The sequence below is a fragment of the Labeo rohita genome, chromosome 1 (assembly GCF_022985175.1).
Source record: "Labeo rohita strain BAU-BD-2019 chromosome 1, IGBB_LRoh.1.0, whole genome shotgun sequence".
NCBI lineage: Eukaryota > Metazoa > Chordata > Actinopteri > Cypriniformes > Cyprinidae > Labeo > Labeo rohita.
In genome coordinates, this window is record NC_066869.1 from 34,376,266 (window position 1) to 34,404,079 (window position 27,814).

The 27,814-nt window shown below is 34.8% G+C and overlaps 2 protein-coding genes across 2 annotated transcripts; one reads left to right on the plus strand and one right to left on the minus strand.

Annotated features, from left to right (window-relative positions):
• Positions 1-283: 283 nt before the first annotated feature.
• Positions 284-11,985, plus strand: ugdh (UDP-glucose 6-dehydrogenase). The gene is made up of 12 exons (XM_051125130.1): positions 284-587; positions 1,463-1,624; positions 2,687-2,788; positions 2,877-3,077; positions 3,972-4,169; positions 4,290-4,437; positions 4,581-4,675; positions 5,370-5,500; positions 8,672-8,811; positions 8,987-9,078; positions 11,116-11,226; positions 11,309-11,985. The coding sequence occupies exons 2-12, from the start codon at positions 1,463-1,465 to the stop codon at positions 11,408-11,410; spliced, it is 1,482 nt and encodes a 493-aa protein (XP_050981087.1). The 5' UTR covers positions 284-587; the 3' UTR covers positions 11,411-11,985.
• On the minus strand, positions 11,925-27,754 carry lias (lipoic acid synthetase). The gene is made up of 11 exons (XM_051125236.1): positions 27,474-27,754; positions 26,567-26,739; positions 24,696-24,789; positions 22,426-22,506; positions 22,173-22,329; positions 21,234-21,291; positions 21,018-21,146; positions 19,588-19,733; positions 19,421-19,491; positions 13,081-13,192; positions 11,925-12,829 (listed from the first exon to the last, which is right to left on the minus strand). Exons 1-11 carry the CDS (start codon positions 27,561-27,563, stop codon positions 12,762-12,764), a joined length of 1,179 nt encoding a protein of 392 aa, XP_050981193.1. The 5' UTR covers positions 27,564-27,754; the 3' UTR covers positions 11,925-12,761.
• Between the last annotated feature and the right edge of the window lie 60 nt (positions 27,755-27,814).

The following is a 27,814-nucleotide window of genomic DNA, read 5'->3' on the forward strand; positions in this document are numbered from 1 at the left end:
TCTTTTTTTCGTATATGACTGGACTCTCAAGAGTAATTTCTGCGTCAAACAGACCACTAATGCGTTCCGTTGATGTTACGTCACCGAGATGTCTCAAGTCACTGATTGGCTGCTTCTGGCGCGTCTGCGTTCTCCACACTTAGCGTTTCGCTGTAATGACATTCATGTCAAATGAAAAGTCGGAATAATCAATTTTGGCGTATTTGTTTTAACAATAACTGAATTAGAATTAAATAATGAGAATAAACCCTTCTAGTCTATGAACGATTATTTGTTCTGCTTAAATAGAAGTCAAAATAAAATTTCGAACGTTCTAACAAGACTGTTAGTTTGAAAAGAACGACTTAATGACCCGGAAGCAGAGTTCGGCCCCTCCCCTCTCTGATGTGTTTACGTTGCTATCCCCCTCCCGGTGGGTGTGTGTTCGTAAATGTGTGTGTGTGTGTTCTGTGGGAGTTTATGTATCAAGGATATAATAGTTTTATTCATTCGCGAACAAGGCACCTCAGACGGAGGAACCTTACCTGCATACTGCCCTGAGTCAAACAGAAGAGTGTTTTAGCTGAAGAGCTTCACTGTGAGACAAGGTAAGTCTGTATAGCTATTGAAATCTGTTGTATACTTCAAAGTATATCACATTGAATTTAAAGTTGTGATTTTGTGACTGAAGCTATGATACAGAATCTAAAACTGATCGTATTCTATAAATCTTTAAATGATAAAACCATTCAGTTCTAAAAGTTGAAAGAGTTCCCGTGTTCATGAGAAGATCTTCATTCAAATCATGAATCATTTAATGACATTTTACCTGTTAAAAACATCAACAGGCAACAGTTATAAACTTTTTTTGCGAATACAAAGTTTGCGTTCTTTCTATCTGTCTTTGATGTGTAGCATCTGGTTCTTTTTATTAGTTATTCATGGTTGTTAAAGCAGAGCCACTTTAACTACTTGAACGGTTCCGTCTTTTGAGTCGGATTTTTTTTCTCAGTGATTCTTTCGATCTGGTTCGCAGAACCGCTCTAAACGATTCATTCGGATTGTACCAATGGAGTGAGATGTAATTTACTTAAACTTATACATTTATTTTATAATTAATTTAACAATACTTCGTTTTATTAACATACACGGGAGACAGAGTTCATTTTAGAACTGAGAATAATTTTAATATCATTCATTAGGAGACCGCTGAATATATATAATATAAAAGAATCATTGAATCAGATTTTGGGATGAACTGTTCAAAGGAACCGAAACATCGCAAAAGAGTCGAATTTCTAATCACTACTCCATCCCCGGGGGTCAGTAATATGATACTTACCACTGACCACCTCATGAGGCCCTGGAACTCTGTGAAAGAGAAGGAACTGCCCTGAGAAAAGTTGGCTGGTTTATAAGGGGCCATTCATAATTTGTCTCATAATCTGCTGCACCTTGATTCCATCTGTCTCTTTTTTTCCAGATGTTTCAGATTAAGAAGATTTGCTGTATAGGCGCTGGGTATGTTGGAGGTCCGACATGTAGTGTCATTGCAAGCATGTGTCCCGAGATCACAGTCACAGTAGTGGATGTTAATGAATCCCGGATCAAAGCCTGGAACTCTGATACCCTGCCCATATATGAGGTAATACAATTAAAGGAATAATAGGTTTAAACCCTGGTTAAAGGTGGACCCTGATACACTACAAGTCATTAGTTTTTGAACAGTAAGTTTTTTTTATGTTTTTTAAAAAAGTCTCTTTTGCTCACCAAGCCTGCATTTATTTGATCCAAAATACAGAAAAGCAGTAATGTTGTGAAATATTTTTACTTTTTTAAAATAACCTCTTACTATTTGAATATATTTTAAAATGTAATTTATTCCTGTGATCAAATCTAAAATTTCAGCATCATTACTCTAGTCTTCAGTGTCACGTGATCCTTCAAAAATCATTCTAAAATGCTGATTTGCTGTTCAAGAAACTACTACTACTACTACTATTATTATTATTATTATCAATATTTAAAACAGTCAAGTACTTTTTTTTTCAGGATTCTTTGATAAATAGAAAGATCCAAAGATCAGCATTTATCTGAAATAAAAAGCATGGAGTCAGTATAAAAGTACAGTTCTTATTTATTTAATATATATTTTTTACTTTTAATTAATGCTTTCAATTGATCAACAGTGATGATAAAGACATTTAGAATGTTACAAAACATTTCTATTTCAGATGAATGCTGTTCTTCTGAACGTTCTGTTCATCAAAGAAACCAGAAAAAATTCTACACAGCTGTTTTCAACATAATAATAATAATAATAATAATAACTCTTTTTTTGAGCAGCAAATCAGAATATTAGAATGATTTCTGAAGGATCAGCTTTGAAATCACAGGAATAAATTCAATTTTAAAATATATTCAATTAGAAAACAGTTATTTTAAATTGTAAAAATATTTCAGAGATTTACTGTTTTTGGTGTACTTTGGATCAAATAAATGCAGGTTTGGTGAGCAGAAGAGACATCTTTAAAAACATTAAAACTTTTCACTGGTAGTGTATATTTTCTTCATTAAAAATATTTTTACTATTACGTAAGTGAATAGTACAGTATACAAGAAATACTTCATCCATTCACAGATGTTTCTACTGAGAATTCTGTATTGCATGGTGAATCAAACGTGTCTTTTCTACTTGCTGTTGTAGCCGGGCCTGAATGAAGTGGTGTTGTCCTGCCGTGGGAAGAACCTCTTTTTCTCCACAGATATTGACTCAGCCATTAAAGACGCAGATCTGGTCTTCATTTCTGTGAGTGTAGCCAACTATTTTAATGTGGTTTTTGCATGTAGGTCTGTACACTGACCCTAATATCAAATGTCATAATATCTCTGTTCAGGTAAACACCCCAACTAAGACATATGGTATGGGCAAAGGTCGTGCTGCTGACTTGAAGTTTATCGAGGCATGTGCACGACGGATTGTGGAGGTGTCGGACGGGTATAAAATTGTTACGGAGAAGAGCACGGTGCCAGTCCGTGCAGCTGAGAGCATCCGCAGGATATTTGATGCAAATACCAAACCCAGCCTCAACTTGCAGGTATGTTTGTGTGAGCAGCTGAATATTTCTGTGCTGATATATGGGGAATCAAAAAGCCTCCAAAAGCCTCAGGCTGAAGCAAAAGTAAATTCACATATAGTAGAATGCAGAATAATAAAGTTCAAATAAAAAAAGTGAATTTTTGCTTATTAGTATGGTTGAATTGGATCATTGAAGGTCAGCAGCAAAGACACTGGATAATAAAATGGAATTAAATACATAAAGGATATTTGTCTTATTTAACATATTTAATTATTGCAGGATTGCGTCATATTCTCAGTTGCATTTTACTGTTTTTATTCATTTTGAGGAACACTGAATCTGTTTTTTTTTAATCAGTAAATGGGGAAAAATATAATTTGAAATTACATATCACATAAATTACATTTTAAAATATATTAAAATAGAAAACAGTCATTTGTAGTAATATTTCACAATTTTAATGTTGTTACTATACTTTATATCAAATAAATGCAGAGCATAAGAGACTTTCTTAAAAAACATCTTACTGACTCCAAACCTTTAAATGGTAACGTGTGTGTGTGTGCGCACAGTATTTAATTGTATGTATATTTGTGTAAGTGTGTGTGTGTTCACTCAAATAGGACACAATGGGGGTATTAAAAAGTTAAAGGAACTTGTTTGTCTGATTTATATTGTAAAAATATGCTTCTACATTAGTTTGACATTTTACTTAGCCATCATCTATTTGCAAACATAATCTGGATTAGGCTTTTATTTTGAAAGGGATTTCCTACAAAGTTTGCCAAAGTTTTTGCGTCTCTCAAGTGAACTAATAAAACCAACTGGATTTGCAGACCTTAAGGATTTGTTTCACAGTTTATTCAGCTTCTCTGTGTTAAAAAAATGACCTTTTCCCGCCTTTGATTACAGGTTCTCTCTAACCCAGAGTTCCTTGCGGAGGGTACAGCAGTGAAGGACCTGAAAGACCCAGATCGTGTCCTGATTGGTGGAGATGAGACTCCAGAGGGTCAAAGGGCCATCAGTGCTCTCAGCGCAGTTTATGAGCGCTGGGTCCCAAAATCACGTATAATCACCACCAACACCTGGTCCTCAGAACTTTCCAAACTGGTATGTATAGTCTAAATGTAAGATTTTTAATCGTAGCCATAAAGAAGCCAAACATTTCTAATAATTTGATATGTAATACCTATTTTTTTGTGATGTATAAAAAAATGCTTGTGTTTTTAGGCAGCAAATGCATTCCTGGCTCAGCGCATTAGTAGTATAAACTCCATCTCTGCCTTGTGTGAATCCACTGGCGCTGATGTCGAAGAGGTGGCCAGAGCCATCGGCATGGATCAGCGCATCGGTAGCAAGTTCCTCAAAGCCAGCGTGGGTCAGTGCATTTATTACCATTAGCATTTGATATTCCCATCTTAATTCCTCATTATCAGTGTTTTTTATGATATGATGGAATGAGATTCAAGCAAATGAATGAGAGTTTTGCTTCAGTTGTCCTTGTTTTTGTGTCTACATCAGGTTTTGGAGGAAGTTGTTTTCAAAAGGATGTGCTGAATTTGGTGTATCTGTGTGAGGCACTGAATCTACCAGAGGTTGCGTCATACTGGCAACAGGTATACTTCAGTTTGAATACTTAGCATAATATTTAGTAATTCTTGATGGCTTACATTGGCTTTGCATGAGTCATTATTCAATGGAAAGATGCATTAAGTCAGGCTTAGCTTCACAAAATATAATGGTTGACTGATCATGTCACAGCAACTATGAATATGTGAAGGTGCACCTGAGAAGAGAATGGAGATACAACTATTTGAAAATCTAGAATCTGAAGGTGCAAAAAAATCAAAATACTGAGAAAATCACCTTTAAAGTTGTCCAGATGAAGTTCATAGCAATGCATATTACTAAACAAAAATTAATTTTTGATCTATTTATGGTGGGAAACTTAAAATATCTTTATGGAACACAATCTTTACTTAATATCCTAAAGATTTTTGGCATAAAAGAAAAATTTATAAATTTGACCCATCCAATGTATTTTTGGCTATTTCTACAAATATACCCGTGCAACGTAAGACTGGTTTTGTGGTCCAGGGTCACATATTAAAATAGAAAAAAAGTTATTTTAAATTATAATAATATTTCACAATATTACAGGGCTTTTTTTTTTTTTGCTCATGTTTACTCAAATAAATACAGCCTTGTACAGCCAAATAAATACAGGCTTATTTAAAAAATTTAAGTATTTATAAAAATTAGTTTGATTATTTTTGTCTAATCTTTTACTCTCTGCTTTCTAATGTTCAGGTGATTGACATGAACGAATACCAGAGAAAGAGGTTTGCCTGTCGGATCATCGACTGCCTGTTTAACACTGTTACGGGGAAGAAAATCGCCTTGTTGGGTTTCTCCTTCAAGAAGGACACGGGAGACACTAGGTACACACAGGGATACTTTGAACCTGTCTATTTTTATATATGACAACTTTATTGCGTTCATTTGCTGACAAGTCAAAATCTGTGTCTTTCACTTTTACCTACAAAACAGACCATGAGATGTCAGAGCATAAGTTATCCATTAACTTTGATTGTGCAATGAAGGTTACACATAGATTTCTTTAGTTTGAACTGTATCCTACAAAAATCAGGCAGACTTAAATTTTACAATACATGCATACACGCACCCGTGCCACCCATGACCTTTATCTTGAGTCATGTATATGTCATGCCTATGCATGTGGATTCAAGCCATTTTTTTTTTTTTTTAAACTGCCATTCATATTTTATTTCAGTCAGGAATGGGGCAGGAACACAAGCGTAAAGTGATGTTATGCAGCACGATTTAAAAATGACTCATGGTTTTAAATTTCTGTCATTAATTACACACCCTCATATTCAAAACCAGTAAGACCTTTGTTCACTAAATACTTCAGTCCATTCTTTCACAGTGATTATTAGTGATATTGCTTCTAAGTAACTCAATATTAACTGGTTATTTTTATTTATTTATTTAGTTCAGTCTCAGTCTTTTGGACACCACTGTGATATTATGAAAGCTTCATTAAACTGACTGAAAATATAATACAATTTTATATATTGTAGTATTTAAAGATATTAGTAATTTAAAGGAGAAGTTCACCTCCAGAACAAAAATTTACAGATAATTTACTCACCCCCTTGTCATCCAAGATGTTCATATCTTTTTTATTCAGTTGAAAAGAAATAGTTTATTTAGGAAATAAATTCAGGAATGTTCTCCATATACTGGACTTCAGTGGTGCCCTTGAGTTTAAACTTCCGAAGTGTAGTTTAAATGCAGCTTCAAAAGGCTCTAAACGATCCCAACCGAGGAAGAAGGGTCTTATCTAGTGAAACAATCGATTATTTAAAAAAATAAATAAATAAATAAATTGACAATTTATATACTTTTTAACCTCAAATACTGGTCTTGTCTAGCTCTGCGTGAACTCTTCGCATTCCGGTTCATGACAATTAGGGTCAAAAAAACGTTCATCTCATTTTCTCCTCCAACTTTAAAAGTTGGATGTAGGATGATTTTGAAGTTGGAGGAGAAATTAAATGGGAGTTTTTCGACCCACCCTAACTGTCTTGAACCAGAATACAGAGTTCACACAGAGCTAGACAAGACCAGAATTTGAGGTTAAAAAATATAAAATTTATATAAATTTACATAAAGACCCTTTTAAAGACCCTTCTTCCTTGGCTGAGATCGTGTAGAGCCCTTTGAAGCTGCATTTAAACTGCCTTTTGGAAGTTTAAACTCAAGGGCACCATTGAAATCCATTATATATGGAGAAATGTTTGCCTCAAAAAACTATTTCTTTACAAATGAAGAAAAAAAAACATGAACATCTTGGATGACAAGGGGTGAGTAAATTATCTGTAGATTGTTGTTCTGGAAGTAAACTTCTGCTTTAATATATTACTAATTTTATTTAAAGGAGACCTATTATGCCCCTTTGTTACAGTATGTAATATTAATCTTAGGTGTTGTCACAAATCTGGTCGGTGCTCTGCGGACCTCTCGCCTCTCACTCCACGTTACAGAATACTCCGTCACTTGCACTGGGAAAGTCCGGAGCTTTATAGGAAGCCTGATTGGTCACGGGGGCTGACGCAATCAGTGCGGTGGAGGATGGGAGATGCAGTCCGAAGTGCAAAGTAACAGTCAGAGTGAAATGGAAAGGTGAGAGTGACATCTGGTGGTGAGCGGTCCGCAGAGCACCGACCAGATTCGTGACAGGTGTCCCCAGAATGTGTCTGTGAAGTTTCACCCCAAAATACCCCACAGGTCATTTATTGTCCACCTTTTTCCTCAACACGGAAGTAATCCTATGAGTGAAACTTCCCTATAGAGAAATTACAAGAAGAATAACAACTTGCAGTAAACGGTAAAACTGTTTGTGCTATAAACCAGTGTGCTCATAATTAAGATACATTAAAATAATATGGCAAGACAACTAATTTGCAATATCAAGCAGCAGAACCAGCTGTTTTGTACAGCTAAAACTAGCTGGATGCGGATGAGACCGGAAGCCACACCCATAAAATTTACAAATGGCTCACTTTCCCAGTAAAAAAAAAGATGGATATCATTTCGAAAATGCCCATTTTGAGTGGAAACAGAAACACGCTGTTTTCGTGCATGTCTCTTTAAATGCAAATGAGCTGCTGCTCCCTGCCCCCTTTTCCAGAACAGAGCTGTGCTTTTACAGGTTGTACCTCAGATACTCTGCCAAAAACAACTGTTTGGTTTTGATTATCATTGCTATCACGCTAAAATCATGCGTTTTAAAGCCATATCAGTTTAAACTTCTGATATACAGTTTTCTGAGCGCAAACATTTAAAGCACACACACAGAAAGCAGCTGTCACACGGCATGTGTGTACTAAACTAAGTTCTCTTTCATGTCTTATTGCGCTTAAACTGTCAAATACACACAAATTTATGTTAAAAACCTGAGTTGCAAAACAGTCGGTTATGTCTGTGAAGGCAAACAGCTGGAAAAGAAATCACGTTTATATTAGATGTGTGTGGCAGCAGTGTAATATACAGTAAATAAATCAATAATTCTACTGCTCTCTCATCTTCTCTGAGGCTGGGGCTCTAAATAGTGTTCTGTGCTCATCTGTGCAGCCAAAGACAGAACAGTTAGCATGCTTTGCTTGAAGTTTCGTCATGGTGTTGGTCTCTTGCGAAAACACAATGGCACAACTTGGGTGGAAATGTGCAGATTAGGGGCCGGGAACATCATAATAAGATCCCCTTACCACTTTACACAGAAGAGTGAAATCTGAGCAGCTCTGGGGTTTTTTTTTTCACAAGCATGCAGAGAAAGACGTACCAAAACAAATTTACTGGGTTGTCCTTTTTCACGTTTTCTGAGTTGGTAGATGCACTGGGGACTCGATTATAGCACTTGAACACACAAAAACTCATATTTCCATGATATGTCACCTTCAACAATGTTACATTTATGACTTTGACATACTTTTACCTCAACTGTTTGCTACTTTTCCGTGTTATCCTAATCTGGCTGTAAATGGAAATCTTGTGTTGTAAGTCCTTCCTGTGTGTGTGTGTTTCAGAGAGTCCTCCAGTATCTATATCTCTAAGTATCTGATGGACGAAGGAGCCAAGTTGCATATTTATGACCCTAAAGTGCTGAAGGAGCAGATAATCCAGGACCTGTCTCAACCCAGCATCTCCGGAGACAACCCAGAGAGAGGTATGTGTGTTGAGAAGATAAAACCATGCTTTAGGTAAAGTGTATTTGAATGATGGGAGAGGAAAGGAGTGCTGTGTCATGCTGAATGTCATGTAGGAGAGGCGCTCTCAAATAGGAATGCAGGAGAAAGTTTGTGTTTGAGTGTCTAATTTGCCATGACTCATTCTCTCTGCAGTGTCTGATCTTGTCACGGTGACGTCAGACCCATATGAGGCATGTGAAAGTGCACATGCCCTGGTCATCTGCACAGAGTGGGACATGTTTAAGGTAGATGGCACAAACACACACACACACACACACACAAAACACAAACTCCATGCAGATTTAGAAGCCACTGACATAATATTTGATTCATACTTTGAAAATAAAGCGTTTTGATTTACAAAAGCAGAAATGTCACTTTCCCTATTGGAACAACACAATATCAGCGCCATATTTATTAATCATATACATGTATTTTTGTGCTTTGCAAACAGTGCATTAATGGCAATGGTTTACAAAAAGGTTCATTAGTTAACATTATTTAACTCCTTTGGTTAACATGAACTAAGAATCAGCAATACTACTACAGCATTTATTAATCTTTGTTAATTTCAGCATTTACTAATTAATTATAAAAATCACAAGTTGTGTTTGTTAACATTAGTTAATGCATTGTGAACTAACACAAACAATGAATGACTGTATTTTTTAACAAACATTTATAAATAGTGTAATAAATGTATTGTTCATTGTTCATTCATGTCAGTTAATACATCAATGTTAACAATTGATACCTTATTGTAAAGTGTTACCGCATTAATTTCCAGGTATTCTGGACATCTTCTTACTGTTTTAGAATTAATAATTGTTTATAAATGTATAAATCTAAAAATATTAATAATTAGTATTTTTTAACAATTTTAAAATAAAATAAATTATAAATCTAAATGTCAATATATTTAAAATACTAATTAATACAGGTTTAGTTTTTATATTTACAAATGTTTACTTTTTACATTTACATATATAAATGTGTAATACAAAACTTTTTTTTAAACAATCATTTTAGACTGAATACAAAACAATATTACAAAAGTAAATTAATTAATGTTTGGTCATATATTTATTCATTTAGAAATGTAAAAATGTATAATACAGTAATGTAAAATAATATAAATAATAAATATTTGGTTTATATATTTATTAATTTAGAAATGTAAATACATTATTATACATTTAAAATATTCTAATATTGTAAATAATAATTTAATAATAATTAATAATAAATGAACATTATAAATAACACAGTAATTATATAATAATAGAAATAATACCATTAAAATATTATATACAATAAATGTTTGGTTTTTTATATTTTTATTAATTTAGAAATGTAAATACATTATTATACTTTTCCCATTACATTTACATTTCTGTGGGGGGGTTTTTGTTTTTCTGTTGGGTCAAGTAACAGTATTGCTGGGGTAAGAAATCTGAACTATTAGCCAACAAGTCCTTACTATCAATATTATAAATAATAATTTAATAATAATTAGTTAATATTCTAAATAATACTATCATTATATAATAATAAAATAAATAATACTATTACAGTATTATAAATGTTTGGTTATTATACATTTAAACTGTGTGTGGGATAATAAATAATATAAATAAGAAAAATGAATATTCTAAATAATACTATAATCATATAATAATAATAATAATAATACAAGCAATACTATTCCAAATTATAAATAATAAATGTTTGGTTATACATTTTTAAAAGTAATATACATTTACATTTTTTTAAGTGTAAATTGAAATTGTTTTTTGTTGGGTCAAGTAACAGTATTGGTGGGGTAAAAATATTATAAATAAATAAATAAATAAATTAATTAATACTATAATTAATACTATAATTATATAATAGTAATATAAATATTATTATACTATTGTAATATTATAAATAAATATTTGGTTTATATATTTATTAATATAGAAATGTAAATACATTATTATACACTATTAAATCACATTTTTTACAAAAAAAAAAATATTACATTTACATTTCTAAGTGTAAATTAAAATGTATGTTTTTGTATCGAGTCCAGTAAAAATATTGGTGGGGTATAAATCTGAACTAATGGTCAACAAGTCCTTACTTTTGTGCTCTGCCATGGTACTGAATGATTACCAAATTCATATATTATAGTTTATGTGGTACTACAATGTAGTTGCAAAAAAACAAACAAACAAAAAAAAAAGAACAATGATATGTCTAAAAAAGATTAGTGAATTATTCCACATGTTTGTTTTTAGGATCTGGATTATGAGAAAATATACCACAAGATGTTGAAACCAGCATTTATCTTTGATGGTCGACGAGTCCTGGACCATCTGCACACTCAGCTACAAAACTTTGGCTTTCAGGTGAGTGGATAAAATGTTTTGGGCTGTACCCAGTTTGTCACGTTATTAAGTGGCATAGTTTAATGTTGTGTGTTTCGCATAGATCGAGACCATTGGTAAGAAAGTGACGACCCGAATCCCCTTCACACCAACTGGAGGAGTTCCACGAATCAATGAACCACCCGTCAAGAAACCCAAAGCATAAACACCACCTCACACACACACACACACACACGCATGTGCACTTTACAATGATTAAAGTCTTTTGCTGAAAAAAACCAAAGTAACGTGTGACCGTTGCTGGAAATCTGTTTGTAAAAATGCATTTGCTCTGTGTGTGTTCAACTATCTTCAAAAATTATTTTTAGGACAGAGTGATTTAATGCACTTTGTCATGTCTTAGTTTTTTAAATCATTCTCAATTTTTTTTTAGAATTTTCTCATGTCTGTGCCATTTTGGAAAATTGTAACATGTACATTAACTGTGCACAAAAACAGTAATGCATTTTAACATCCCAGTACTGTTTAGTAGTATATTATTGTTTACAGTTATCAGTGTTATAGATTTTAATGGCAAAATCATCTACTTATTTGAGAGCGAGGTTTGAAAGAGCAACATCAGAAGGAACAGAAACTTTGATGTTAGGACCAAGTGGGGCATAAAAACACTGTAAAACATTTGCCTTAAATTTGGCATATGATAGCGTTGTCAAAAAAACGTTTGTGTCAACCAGTTATTAATCCTTTATTAATCCTCTGATATGTATTGTTTGACCTGCACTGTGTATGATATTGAGTCACAGTTGTAGCTTTTATACAATCATCTCTTACTGTACAGGTTTGTAATAGTCATGTGCAATTATTGCAGAAATGTATTTCTTAAATAAATATGGACCAATGAAAAGAAGCAGTATTGTCTACTCATTTCACAGGTTAAAATATGGAAGCCAATAATGGCTGAAGCAAAAATACACAATTAACATGATCTTTGACAAATGATGCACAACATATAGATCTTTCACCCGTTTCTAAAACAACATTATGTTTGTAGAGCTACTGCAACATAATGAATTTTATTTTGTAATATATTTACTTAAAGCGACAGTTCACCCAAAAATGAAACTTCTGACATTAATTACTCACCCTCATGTTCCAAACCAAGACCTTCGTTCATCTTCAGAACACAAATTAAGATATTTGTGATGAATTCTGAGAGCTTTCTGACCCTGAATAGACAGCAACGGAACTGACACGTTTCAAGTTATTTTGATTTTCTTTATGCACAAAAAGTTAGTTTCATAACATTACGGTTGAACAAATAGTCACATGGACTATTTTAACAATGTCCTTACTACCTTTCTGGGCCTTGAACGTGTCAGTTGCATTGCTGTCTATGCAGGATTTCATCAAAAATATCTTAATTTTTGTACTGTACATGAATGAAGGTCTTATGGGCTTGGAATGACACGAGGGTAAGTAATTAATAGCAGAATTTTCATTTTTGGGTGAACTATCCCACTAGTTTTTATACTGTAGACAGATGATGTTCAGTAGGTTTACTCTGCTGCTTCTGTGGTTCCTTCGGTCTTCCTCTTTTCCAGCAGATTCTTCAAAAAGAACTCACCTAAAAAAAAAAAAATGACACAGTATATTTAAACAAATACAGTTAATGATTCATTTTATTGAGCAAATGATTCATTTTATTGATGGAGCTGTTGTTGCCCCATGACAAAAGATGGGGATTTAAAGTCGCATACTTAAGGGCATCTTGCACCAGCCAAGCAACTGTCATTGAAAAAAAAGGGATAGCTAACAGATACCATTATCTGGGTATTAGCTGAAGCTCCATGAATTAAAATTTGTTAACCGGTTTACCTGCTTTGTAAGAGGAACGCACAAGTGGCCCACTGGCTGTGTAGACGAAGCCCATCTCCTGCCCAACCTTCTCCCAGTATGCAAACTTCTCAGGAGTAACATACTCTTCCACCTTCAATCAGACACACATTTTCAGACTGATGCATTCAAGAACAGAAAATAACACTCTCAATAACAGGCGTGTGATTTAACAGAAAGAAACTAAAATGATGTATGAAACTGAAAACGTTGCCTGCTGCTTTTGAATTATTAGCTCTGGAACACTTCTCACTCTGGTAAAATTTGGTCCTGCTTAGATCTGCCCAACATGTAAAGTGGCCAATCAGAGTTTGTTTCTATGCAACATCTATAATAGATTACTTAAAGGGGTCATTGGATGCTAAGTTCACTTTTACATGTTGTTTGAACATTGCAGTGGTTTTTAATTAATCTGTAAAAATAATATTCCCTTTTTCAAATCGAGCCGTTCTCAGATGCCTGTTGGTGTGCCGTCACATTGACAGAGGCCGCTCCCACGATAGTTGATTGACATGAGCGTCTTACCTCAGATCAGCTGTAACAGTCCGACCTCCATGTTTTGATGCCGGAGCAGGGATGTAAATTAGTCAAGAATATCTCTGATTGAGCGATTGAGGTGTTGTGTTGCTGGATGTAATAATGAACATAGTGGTCGTCATGTACTCCTGACATCTCAGCCACCGAAGATGCAGTAGATTACATTTGTTTGTGACGGGAATGCGCCTCCTGATCTACATATATCAGTCTATGTTCACGCGAATCATTCATGATCCAGCTTCACTTACAGCAGAAGTGAGTATAAGGGTTTTTTTGTGAATCTTTGCGATCGCCTTTCCTAATAATGTGCTAGTTAGCACGTTTAGCGGCTAATTGCGGCTAAATGCGGCTAAAGTAAAGAATCTCTCCGAGCAGCTCGTCACTCCACAGAGAGAAGAGAGGGGCGGGGCGAGCTGAGCTCATTTGCATTTAAAGCAGCCTCGACCGGAATGAGCTGATTTTGGCAAGGTAAAAATCTCGAACAATGTCATCTTCGCATTAAAAATGACGTCACTGAGCAAATTACAGTTAATGACAGTTGTCATAAACATGCATAAAACCTCCTTCATATTCATGACATGTGTCATGTCACGATTATGAAGGTGCTATGTCAGTCTTATGCACACCTCTTCAAGTAAAGTGTTACCGCCGGAGCAGGAATGTAACCTGACAAGAATATCTCAGATGTTCATGTGAATCCAGCTTCAGTAGACAGATACAGCAGATACAGAAGAAGTGAGTATAAGTTTTTTTTTTTTTTTATGAATCTTTGCGATTGTCTTTCCTAATAACATGCTAGTTAGCAAGTTTAGCGGCTAAACGAGCCTAAATGCAGCTAAATTAAATAGGCTCATCACTCCACAGAGAAGAGAGGGGCGGGGCGGGGCGAGCAGAGCTCATTTGCATTTAAAGCAACAATCCCTCAGAATGGGATGATTTTTGCAGAGCTGATTTTTGCAAGGTAAAAAGGGTATTGTTTTACACAACCATTGAGAATTTTTAACCAAAGTATATTATAGACTTTTCATTAAGACCATAAAGAATCATATCAACTTGTGAAAATGGGCATCCGATGACCCCTTTAAAGCAACTGTGTGTTTAGTTTTTTACCTTAAAATATCAGCTTCAAAATCATTCTGTTGGTTGTTGGTACACTGACTTCTGATAAGGCAAATGGCTTGCGTTTCTTTCCCATGCATTTCACTTTTTTGTTTTTGCCTTAAAGGGGTCATCGTTTGCAAAGTTCACTTTTTCATGTTGTTTGAACATAAATGCGTGTTGACAGTGTGGTAACACTTTCCTTGAAGAGGTGTGCATAAGACTTACATGACACCTTCATAATCGTGACATGACACATGTCATGAATATGAAGGAGGTTTTATGCATGTTTATGACAACTGTCATTAAGTGTCATTTGCTCATTTATGTCATTTTTAATGTAAAGATCAGTGTTGGGGAGTACCTAGTTACATGTAACGGAATTACGTAATTTAATTACAAAATAAATGTAATTGTAATTAGTTACAGTTACTGAGAAAAAATGTGTACTTAAATTACAGTTACTTTTGAAAAATGCCAGTGATTACAAAGGGGGTTACATCTGAATTTTTTCACACACCCACCCCCACTTACAGACTCAATTGACTTCTTTCTTAAATTGCATTGACTGCTTTAAAATGAGACACCAATGTTTCAGGAGTTTAGGACACAGAATAGGACACACGCTTATTTGATAACTGTTTTATTTCCTATTTAGGTTTATGCATAAACTTTATTTTTTAAGATTGTTTTTTAGTGTTTTCTGTCATAACTATGCAAACATTTGATTTCAAACCCAGTATCATAGCTATTAAACTATTTCTTGTTATGATGTTATTTATGTTATGATCTTGTTATGACATATAGCGCAACTGCGTTCACGGTGACCCGAGTTCAATTCCCGTCTCGAGGTCCTTTGCCGATCCCGCTCCCCTCTCTACTCCCAGCTCTTTTCTGTCAACTCTGTACTGTCCTATCACAATAAAAGGCATAAAAAGACCAAAAAAATAAGTAAAAAACAAAAAAACAAACAAAAAAAAAGTCTGAATTTGTGGTGGCTGTGCTCTAAATTTAATCATTACACAGCTCAGACTCAATTGGGGCAACTTAATTCATAGTTTTTCTTGGTGGAAGCTTTGCGTTTGGTTAGCTAATAGAATATTAAAGCTTAATTCAATATTATGTAGACAATTTCTTAATTCTGTCATCCTGGTATCGTGGACTCGCTCTATTGTTTCATACAAACGCAGTTGCTGCCTTTTTTTTTTTTTTTTTTTTTTTTTTTGTACGCTGTAATGGATTATAAGATAACTAACAAACTAGTACTACTACTTAATATTTCTGTGGTGAAATGTTGTGTAAGAAAACTGGTATGGCTGCACCGTATCCCTAAAATGTCTAGTTTGAACTTGCCATTGGCTAGCAACTGATTTCTTCACGGAAGCTTTGTGTTCAAATATTTCAACTCAGATCAGTGTCTAATTATTTCCTTTTATGGCAAGCAGCTGTGTAATAAGTGAGATAATGTACATCCAGCCAGTTGTTATCACAAAATAAAGATGTATGTTATCCCTTACTTATTATAATCTTAATTCAAGTAATAAAGGATTTTGAAAGTGACAGTAATCAGTGTTGAACGCTACTGTAAGGTTAACTCTGCCTGGTTTGTATGTTTCAAAATGATTAACAGTTGAAAATATTAGAAATTTAGAAAAGTAATCAAAAAGTAATTAAAAGTAATGTTACATTACTTTTATAAAGTAATTGAAAAGTTACACTACTTATTACATTTTAAATAGAGTAACTTGTAATCTGTAACCTATTACATTTCCAAAGTAACCTTCCCAACACTGGTAAAGATGACATTATTCGAGATGCCTTTGTTATGACAACTTGACATAAACCAATACATCATAACCCGTCAGTGTCTTTATCATGACAACTTGACATTACCAAGACATCATAACCTTTCATAAATCTGTCATAAACATAGCATAGCAGATTCATTATCGAACTTAATAAACTACTCAGCTTTATGGGTTAATATTACATTAAACCGTCATTTGGTTGGTTTTGACAGTCGTGAATTTTTTTCGGACCACTTTTTTTTCAGTGGTACAAATTGAATTTATCCTTAAAATGGCATTAAGGCTAATACTCTGTCAAATGATTTTATAACAGTGTCATTAATATTTTTCTTGACCTGAACTACAGTGGTACAAGTTGAATTTGTCATTAAAATGTCATTAAGTGTTAATACTCATCATGAATATATATTTTTTTTCCCCCTCCAACAGAAGGTCAGATAATAGACCATTTCAAATGTTGCAAAAAGATTAACTGGTGTTATAGAAGTAAATTTAATCATCCAATAATAATAATAATAATTAATAAAATTAATAAAATTGTATTTTATTTCAGAGCGAGAGTGATTCACCCAAAAATTTAAATGAAAACAGTACAATGGTGGGTTAAGTCATGCAGAGTTTGGTCCATATCACTGCAAAAACAGTTAAATACAGCATCCCACACATTTATATTTTCTTGACATGCTTTTTTACATCATGGAAAAGTCTACCCAAGACACCACCATAATGGCGTATACCTAACCAGTGGTGCCACTCTATCATTGTGATAAAAATGATTTCCTCTATGACACCATATGTGACCTTGGACCACAAAACCAATCAAAGTGTCAGTTTTTTGACATTGACACTTATACATCATCTGAAAGCTGAATAAATAAGCTTTCCATTGATATATGGTTTGTTAGATAGTGTGCAAAAAAATCTAAATATTGAGAAAATCGTCTTTAAATTTGTCCAAATGAAGCATGATCTTAGCAATGCATATCACTAATCAAAAATAAGTTTTTGATATATATTTATGGTAGGAAATTTACAAAATATCTTCATGGAACATGATCTTTACTTAATATCCTAATGATTTTTGGCATAAAAGAAAAAAATGACCCATACAATGTATTGTTGGCTATTGTTAAAATACACCCGTGCCACTTAAGACTGGTTTTGTGGTCTAGGGTCACTTATTACCAATTTGTAATTCTGCCATGCACGCTCAATATGCTGAGTATGAGCAACAGTCCCTGGATCAACAAAATGTCTTTTATGGCAGACAGAATACTGACGATATCGGTACTACGTAAGCTGTCTCTTATAGGCACGCCATTCATCTGAAAGGACTGTGCTGTATTTTATTTTTTTTATTTCAATCACTGGAATCCAGTTTATGTCAAGTTGTCATAACCAAGGCATCTCGAACAATGTCATCTTCGCATTAAAAATGACGTCACTGAGCAAATTACAGTTTATGACAGTTGTCATAAACATGCATAAAACCTCCTTCATATTCATGACATGTGTCATGTCACGATTATGAAGGTGCTATGTCAGTCTTATGCACACCTCTTCAAGTAAAGTGTTACCGCCGGAGCAGGAATGTAACCTGACAAGAATATCTCAGATGTTCATGCGAATCCAGCTTCAGTAGACAGATACAGCAGATACAGCAGAAGTGAGTATAAGGTTTTTTTTTTTTTTATGAATCTTTGCGATTGTCTTTCCTAATAACATGCTAGTTAGCAAGTTTAGCGGCTAAACGAGCCTAAATGCAGCTAAATTAAATAGGCTCATCACTCCACAGAGAAGAGAGGGGCGGGGCGGGGCGAGCAGAGCTCATTTGCATTTAAAGCAACAATCCCTCAGAATGGGATGATTTTTGCAGAGCTGATTTTTGCAAGGTAAAAAGGGTGTTGTTTTACACAACCATTGAGAATTTTTAACCAAAGTATATTATAGACTTTTCATTAAGACCCTAAAGAATCATATCAACTTGTGGAAAATGGGCATCCGATGACCCCTTTAAAGAAGTTCACTTTTTCAAGAACAAAAATTTGCAGATAATTTACTCACCCCCTTGTCATCCAAGATGTTCATGTTTTTCTTTCTTCAGTTGATAAGAAATTATGTTTCTTGAGGAAGACATTTCAGGAATTATCTTAATATAGTGGACTTCAATGGTGCCCCCAAGTTTGAGCTTCCAAAATACACTTAAAATGCAGTTTTAAAGGGCTCTAATCGATCCCAGCTGAGGAAGAAGGGTCTTGTGGATCTAGCGAAATGATCGGTTATTTTCTAAAAAAAACACAGTTTATATATAACAAATATATTTATATTTATATTTTATTTATATTTATATTTACATATAATAATTATATATAAGGCCTCTAAAAAGAGTTAGGGTATGTTGAGAAACCCCCATCTCATTTTCTTTTCCAACTTCAAAATCATCCTATATCACTTTTTTGTAATATTACATTTTTTTTCTAAAGGGCATTTGATCTTCTTTGCACGTTCACTTTGTAAACACTGGGTTGGTACTTCTGCAGCAACGTAGGATCATTTTGAAGTTGGAGGAGAAAATGAGATGGGAGTTTTTTGACCTACCCTAACTCTTTTTAGAGGCCTTTTAAACTGCATTTTAGAAGTTCAAACTCACAGGCACCATAGAAGTCCATTATATTGAGATAATTCCTCAAATGTTTTCCTCAAAAAACTGAATTTCTTTACAACTGAAGACAGAAAGACATGAACATCTTGGATGACAAGGGGGTAAGTAAATTATCTGAAAATTTCTGTTCTGGAAGTGAACTTCTCCTTTAATTATTATAGTGTAGATGTGACAGGAAGTAAAGTGGAAGAGTTTTGTTGTTTTATTATCGACACACCTTGAGATGGCGTTTGGTTGGTTGCATGTACTGCCCCAGTGTTAGACAGTCCACCCCAGCGTCCCACAATTCTGCAAGAACACAAAGAACTCTCGTATACTGATATATGCATATTTATGTACCTCCTGTGATATATCGAAAACATCTCTAACTCTAATATGATCTACCTTTCAGAGCTGCATGTATCTGTGCGTCTGTCTCTCCAAGCCCCAGCATGATGGATGTCTTCGTGAGTACACTGGGTTTCACCTTTTTAGCATGCCGTAAAACACTCAGTGATTGGTCGAAGTTTGCACGGGGGTCACGCACATGCCTTAAGGTCAAAGAGCAAAGATTAAAAGTGAGATCTGCAATGAAATGTCTGAGCTTTAAATGATTCTAATTCACTTTATAAAATGGACTAGATATTTCTGCCATCTGGTGGTGATTATATATACCAGAAACAAAACATATAAAAATAAAAAATATTTATCCAATGCCATTCAAAAGTTTGGGATTAGTAAGATTTATGTTTTTTAAAAAATTCTCTTATGCACATCAAGGCTGCATTTACTTGATCAAGAATACAGACACAACTGTAATATTGTGAAATATTATTAGAGTTTCAAATAATGGTTTTCTATTTTAACATATAATTTATTCCTGTGATGCAAAACTGCATTTTTCATCAGTCACTGGGACAGTCTTTAACATCACATGATCCTTCAGAAATCATTCTAATATGCTGATTTATTACTTTTATTTTCAATGTTGTAAACAACTGTGGTGATTAATATTTTTTGGAACCTGTGATTCTTTTTTTTAGGATTCTTTGATGAATGAACAGAAATCGTTTCTAACAATATAAGTCTTTGCTATCACTTTTTATTAATTTAAGACATCCTTGGTGAATAAAAGTATGAATTTCTTTCAAAAAAAGAAAGAATAAAAAATTACTGACCACAATCTTTTAAAGAATAGTTTATATAGTTATATAGATTTCTATTTTAAATAAATGCTGTTTTTTATGTTTTATTCATTAAAAAACCCTAAAAAAAAGTATCACAGGTTCCAACAAAATATTAAGCAGCACAACTGTTTCCCACATTAATAATAAATCAGCATATTAGAATGATTGAAGGATCATGTGACACTGAATACTGGAAATGATGCTGAAAATTCAGCTTTGCATCACAGGAATAAATTTTAAAATATATTCACCTAAAACAAATATACACACACAAAACAGTTATTTTACATTGAAATAATATTTCACAATATTGCTGTTTTTGCTGAATTTTTTTTAAATTAAATAAATGCAGCCCTGATGAGCATAAGAAACATCTTTAAAAAACATCAAAAATCTTACTAATCCCAAACTTTTGAACGGCAGTGTATATTAAATAAAATATAAAAATAAAACTGAAATAAATAAATAAAAAAATACTTTTTGAAGGCAAAAAACATGTGCGCTTCTGGAGTTACAAACAGCATTAAAAAACATTCTTTAAAAAAATAAATAAATAAACAAAATGATTTTAAAAAAAGCTACCGACACAGACAGAACTTTTTATGCAAGCACACAAGATCCAGACTGTACCAGCACAATTGCACTAACCTCTGTAAATCTCTGACGGTCTCTACATTGTGAGCATAAACATCAAGCCCAGACAAAGCAATTTTCTCCACTGCTGCCAGATCACCACGGAAATCAGGTGTCAAACACTCTACCAGGATTTTAGGGTTCCTAAGAGATAAAAGATCATGTTTGAGAGAAACAGATGAATGAGCTGATTCCAAAAGGTCAGACAAACTCTTTATTTCATATTTGTACCTTTCTTTAAGGTTGGACACAGTCTTTGCAAAGTGTTCAGCCCCACCATCAGGAATGTCTGTTCGTTATAATAAAAATATGGTCAGAAGTCAATAATAATTTTAAAGACGCAATGAAAACAAAATGAAAGTTTTGAGCTTCCTCGTCCATGTCTATTCACTTCTATATGTCATTTATTGTATATGTCATCTACTTCTAAGTGTCTTCTATATGTGATAATCTCATTTAAAACAAACTTCCTCTTAAAGGAGAACTCCACTTCCAGAAGAACAATTTACAAATAATTTACTCACCCACTTGTCATCCAAGATGTTCATGTCTTTCCTTGTTCAGTCGTGAAGAAATTATGGTTTTTGAGGAAAGCATTTCAGGATTTTTCTCCATATAATGGACTTCATTGGTGCCCCAGTTTTGAACTTCCAAAATGTAGTTTAAATGCATCTTCAAAGGGCTCTAAACGATCCCAGCCGAGGAAGAAGGGTCTTGTCTAGCGAAACGACTGGTCATTTTTTTCGGAAAATAAATACTTTTATACATTTTAAGCACAAAAGCTCATTTAGCACAGGCTCTGGGATGCACGTTCATGACACTACATACTATTGAATCGCATCGAAAGGTCACGCGGGGCACCAATGAAGTCCAATATATCGAGAAAAATCCTGAAATGTTTTCTTCAAAAAACATAAATTTCTTTACGAATGAAGACAGAAAGACATGAACATCTTGGATGACAAGGGGGTGAGTAAATTATTTGTAAATTGTTGTTCTGGAAGTGGACTTCTCCTTTGAGGGAGATCATGGCTACAATGTAACTTAATGGATGAGCCCTTTAATGTTTTAGTTTTAAAATGAAATACATCAATGAGGAAAACAAAGTGCATGGCAAAAATTCAAGGCATTTCATGGAGTCTTTGCTGTTTTTTAAACATTTTTTCTCACCATCTCTATCCACTGATGTGAGTACTACATAGTCCAGACCCCATGCTGCAATGGCTTTAGCTGTGTTGTATGGCTCCTCAGGATCAAGAGGTGGCGGACGTCTCGCTGTTTTAACTGAACAAAACCTACAGCCACGTGTGCATGTGTCCCCCATTAACTACAGCAAGAGTATGGGAAATCAAGTGGAGATGTTTAGTCAAGAGCATAACGTCAAGATATCGTCCTGGCTGCTTTGCAGATCCAATACACTTACCATAATTGTTGCTGTGGAAGTGGCATACTCTCCTCCGCCCCAACATTCCCCAATATTAGGACAACGGGCCTCCTCGCAGACCTATAGCAATAATAACAGCTACTTCATGTACCACTGGCTTATAAGCATCATTTTAAAATAACAGAATGTCCAAGCTGCTTTTTTACATACAATAAAAGTGGATGGTAGCTATTGTTGTTTAGAAAGATTTACAGTCAATAGGAAAATAAAGTCTGTTTATCACACTAATACTATAGCTATATACACTAATGTATAGGCTTGGGGTGTATAATTTTTTTTCATGTTTGTGAAATAAGTTTCTTATGCTTAACAAGGCTGCAATTGTTTGATCCATCTAACAGTGTCACATAATCACATATTTTCAGGATACTTTAATGTATATACAGTCATGGCCAAAAATATAGGCACCCTTGCAATTCTGTCAGAAAATGCAATGCTTCTCTCTGTTGCAGTTGCAAATGTTTTGGTACTCACGTTTATTTTTTTCTTTTGTTTGCATTGGAACAACCCAAAAAAATAGAGAAGAAAAGTCAGATCTAATACAATTCCACACAGAACCCAAAAAATGCACTGGACAAAATTATTGGCACCCTTAACTTAATATTTGGTAGCATCCCTTTGGAAAAAATAATTGAAATCAATCGCTTCCTGTAACCATGAATGAGTTTCTTACACCTCTCTACTGGAATTTTGGACTGCTCTTCTTTTGCAAACTGCTCCAGCTCATTCAGATTTGAAGGACGCCTTCTCCCAACTGCTGTTTTGAGATCTCTCCACAGGTGTGCTGTGGGATTCAGGTCTGACTCATTGCTGGCCATTTCAGATCTCTCCAGCGCTTTGTTTGTAACCATTTCTGAGTGCTTTTTGAAGTGTGTTTCGGTCACTGTCCTACTGGAAGACCCATGACCTCTGGTGGAGACGCAGCTTTCTGACACTGGTCACTACGTTGTGCCCCAAAATTCTTTGGTAATCATCAGATTTCATGATATCGTTCACACAGTCAAGGCATCCAGTGCCAAAAGCAGCAAAGCAACCCCAAAACATCTTTGAACCTCCACCATGTTTCACTGTAGAGACTGTGTTCTTTTCTTTGAAGGCCTCATTTTTTTTCTTTAAACAGTGCCATGATGTCCTTTACCAAAAAGCTCTACTTTTGTCTCATCTGTCCATAGAATGTTCTCCCAGAGAGATTGTAGTTTTGTCACATAAGTTTTGGCAAACTCCAGTCTTTGTGTCAGCAGTGGTGTCCTTCTGGGTCTCCTACCATAGCGTGCCTTTTCATTCAGATGGCGACGGATAGTGCGTGCTGATGCTGTTGTACCCTGTGTCTGCAGATCAGCTTGAATTTGTTTGGAAGTTAATCAGGGTTCTTTATCCACCATTCAAACAATCGTTCGTTGTAATTTTTCATTAATTTTGCTGTTCCGTCCACGTCCAGTGAGGTTAGCTACAGTGCCATGGGCTGTAAAACTCTTGATGATATTGTACACAGTGGACACAGGAACATTAAGATCTCTGGAGATGGACTTGTAGCCTTGAGATTGTCCATGTTTTTCCACAATTATTTCTCTCAAATCCACAGACAACTCTTTACACTTCTTTCTTTTCTCCATGCTCAGTGTGACACACAACACAAAGGTTGAGTCAACTGGTTGCAAGTGTGATTACTATATTGCCCACACCTGTTAGTTCCCACAGGTGTGTCTAAATAGAAAATTACAGGAGCATCACATGCTTGAAAAGGTGCCAATAATTTTGTCGAGTCCATTTTTGAGTTCTGTGTAAAATTTTATCAAGTTTGACTTTTCTTCTCTGTTTTTTGTGTTGTTGCAGTGCAAACAAAAACAATAAGCATGTGAATACCAAAACATTTGCAATCGGAACAATTTTCTGAGAAAAGTGTTGCATTTTCTGACAGAATTTTAAGGATGGTGACTGTATAAAAAAATTTTTGAAACAGAATCTTTTCTAACACTTTTTTCTTACTGTCAATTTTAATGCATCCTCATTAAACAAAATTATTTTTTCTTAAAGCAAAAAAAAAAAAAAATCTTGCTGACCTCAAATAGGAGAGTATGCAATGCTCAAGTCATATGTCATATATGATGGGTTTTTTGTTCTTTGTGGAGCTTGACAGCCTCTTGTCCTCATCCACTTTCAATGTATTAAAGAACTGTGTGCATTGTGACCACTGTGTCAGGAAATTGTGTGAAGCAGTTGAAATACCAGGCATGTTTTTAGACACTCACTGTGTGCAGGTTCAGTTCTCTAAGTGTGTTCTTCAGTTTGTTGTAGTTCTTTCCTATAGGGATCTCTGTTTTTAGCCATGGTGGTAGCCTCAGCCTGGCAAAATAAACACAGCTGGTTATATCATATGGACTGGACTCCATCTATCTGTGTGTCTGTCTATCTGTCCATCTATCCATCCATCCATCCATCCATCCATCTCTCATAAAAAGTATTACATCTTAATTCTATAAAGAATAATGTATCATTTTTTGTTATGCAAAAATCTCTAAAGCTGATGATACACAGGGCAATTTTTAGAGCAAAGGGCTGGGCAATGCTGTCGTCAACAGGCAATCAGGTGAAACAGATCCCACGACCTATTATCCAGATAATTTGTTGCCCATTCTCAATATAAAAAAGTGCCAAAGCAAGATCGATTAGGCAACACTGGCAAAAAGTTGCCCGGCAACATTGCTCAACAGGTTGCCCCATGTATCATCACCCTAAGGGCACAATCAAAACTTTGCTGGAAAAACTGTCGCACACAATCTACTACATGCTTTCTGTCATCTGAATGAAAGTTTTCAAGTAGAAGGCCTTTTAGTACAAGTCTAAAAACATCCCCCTTTGTGCAACACGTTTTATTTTTTATTTATGCATTTACTAATTATTATTTGATATTATTAGAAATATTTCAAGATGAGCAATTACTGGACTGAAGCAACATAGGGTGTTTTTATAAATGGTGAAGAATAAAAGGTAAGTATAAAATATGATATATCACGTTTTTGAGGAATGTTTATTTGTATGTCTCAATCATTATTGTACTGCATTGCTTTGATCATAAAATTAAGCTTAAGTTTAAAGGCAACATATCATAAAAATCTGCCTTTTTTCGTGTTTAAGCTCTAAAATCGGATCCCCTGTGCATCTACCAACCCAGAAAACATGAAAAAGAACCACCAAGTAAATTTTTTTTTGGTAAGCTTTTCTCTGCAAGCTTGTGAAAAAATGAGTCGCTCAGATTTTGCTCCCCTGTGACGTAGAAAGGGGATCTTATTACAATATTACCTCCCCTTAATATGCACGTTTCCATCCATTGTGCCACCATTGTGTTTTCGCAAGCGACAACGGTGTACCAATTCTAACGCTGTAGCAAAAGTTCAAGCACGAGCACAGAAAAAAATTTTGAGTCCCAGCCTCAGATGAGAGAAGAGAGCAGTGGATTTATTTATTAATTTACTGTATATTACACTGCTGCCACACAGATCTAATATAATCATATGATTTCTTATCCAGCGGTTTACCTTCACAGACATAACTGCCTGTTTTTGTAACTCCTGTGTGTTTTTAACATACACTTGTGTGTACTTGACAGTTTAAGTGCAATAAGACATGAAAGAGAACTTAGTTTACTACTCACTTGCAGTGTGACAGCCACTTTTTTAATATCATGCTGTACATTACATTAATTCCATAAATTGTTCTTTACCAGACAGTATTGACAGTGGCCCTCCAGGACAGAGTTTGGACTGATTTTGTGATTCACTGTAAATCAAGGGTGCTCAACCCTGGTCCTGGAGATCGACTTTCCTGCAGAGTTTAGCTCCAACCCTGACCAAACACACCTGAACCAGCTAATTAGGATCTCAATGAGCACTTGATAATTACAGACAGATGTGTTTGATTAGGGTTGGAACTAAACTCTGCACGGAAGTCGATCTCCAGGAACAGGGTTGGGCACCTCTGCTGTATAACCTAATTCCTTTTTTTGCCACGTTGGTATGGTGTTGATGGCTATTCTAATATAATGACGCTTTGATAAAAACCATGGTACTGAAAGATTTCCATATTCATGCACCAAAAAGACAGAGACCATGTATATGTTTACCTTTCTCCCTTATGTCTTTTCAGGTTGCCTCTGTATTCCTCCCACTTGCTCTTTTCTGACAGATCTCCAGATATGAAGTCCTGCAGGTTCAGTCCATCCTCTTTAATGTCTTTCTTCCTCTCATTGAGCGTGGATGACGTGTTGGCAGCAGTGGTCAGTCTGCTACAGTAAACCTGGGACCACAAGCACAGACAGAATCAGAGCACTCATATTTAATATAATATGTGACCCTGGACCACAAAACCAGACTTAAGTCGCTGAGTTGTATTTGTAGCAGTAGCCAAAAATACATTGTATGGGTCAAAATTATTGATTTTTCTTTTATGCCAAAAATCTTTAGGAAATTGAGTAAAGATCATGTTCCATGAAAATATTTTGTAAAATTCCTACTCGAAATATATCAAAACTTAATTTTTGATTAGTAATGTGCATTATTAACAACTTCATTTGGACAACTTTAAAGGCTATTTTCTCAATATTTTGATTTGTTTGCACCCTCAGATTCCACATATTCTCATAGTTGTATCTCAGCCAAATATTGTCCAATCCCAACAAACCATACATTAATGGAAAGCTTATTTATTCAGGTTTCAGATGATGTACAAATCTCAGTTTTGAAAAATGGACCCTTATGACTGGTTTTGTGGTCCAGGGTCACATATTTAAAAACTTTCATAGTACGATCATCATCAACCAGTTCAGTTCGCGCAGACATAAATATTGAAACACTGTTAATAACACAACGTGCGTAGAAAACATTAAACGCAGTTTAATATATTATACACTGTTATATTGCAGTAACTTCTGTGCTGGCCTGCACTGGTAACGTAGTCGACACTAAACTAGTTGGCATTATATTTTTGTGCAAGCAGTCATACAACTAACACAAAACCAAGAAATCACTCACATTAGACCCCTCAAAGCATTTTGACTGTAAAATCAGATGATTAGACGAATACCGAACCACAGCGCCACAACTTCTTCTGATTAACGCCATGACTTTAGATCCAGCTTGAGCTTGTCATTGACAACAATCGCTCTGACATCGACTAACTCACACTGGACGTTCATGAAAGACTTCAAATTTATATATATATATATACCTGGCCGACCTGTGCATACATTTTCATAAATGAAATACATAACAATAAAAGCTTATTTTATAATCTGTATGACAGTTCACCTCATTAACTTTGCTTCACTAATTTGATTTACAATCTCTGTAATCGTTAGGTCGTGCCTTGGAGA

Excerpts from the sequence above, each read along its gene's own strand:
- ugdh (XM_051125130.1), top strand. The coding sequence starts at position 1,463 with ATGTTTCAGATTAAGAAGATTTGCTGTATAGGCGCTGGGTATGTTGGA. Across the intron at positions 4,676-5,369 it reads TTGCGTCATACTGGCAACAG|GTGATTGACATGAACGAATA; the intron begins GTATACTTCAGT and ends TCTAATGTTCAG. Across the intron at positions 5,501-8,671 it reads AAGGACACGGGAGACACTAG|AGAGTCCTCCAGTATCTATA; the intron begins GTACACACAGGG and ends TGTGTGTTTCAG.
- lias (XM_051125236.1), bottom strand. The coding sequence starts at position 27,563 with ATGGCGTTAATCAGAAGAAGTTGTGGCGCTGTGGTTCGGTATTCGTCT. Across the intron at positions 24,790-26,566 it reads AAAAGACATAAGGGAGAAAG|GCTGAGGCTACCACCATGGC; the intron begins GTAAACATATAC and ends TTATTTTGCCAG. Across the intron at positions 19,734-21,017 it reads ACCGTCAGAGATTTACAGAG|GCATGTGCGTGACCCCCGTG; the intron begins GTTAGTGCAATT and ends TTTGACCTTAAG.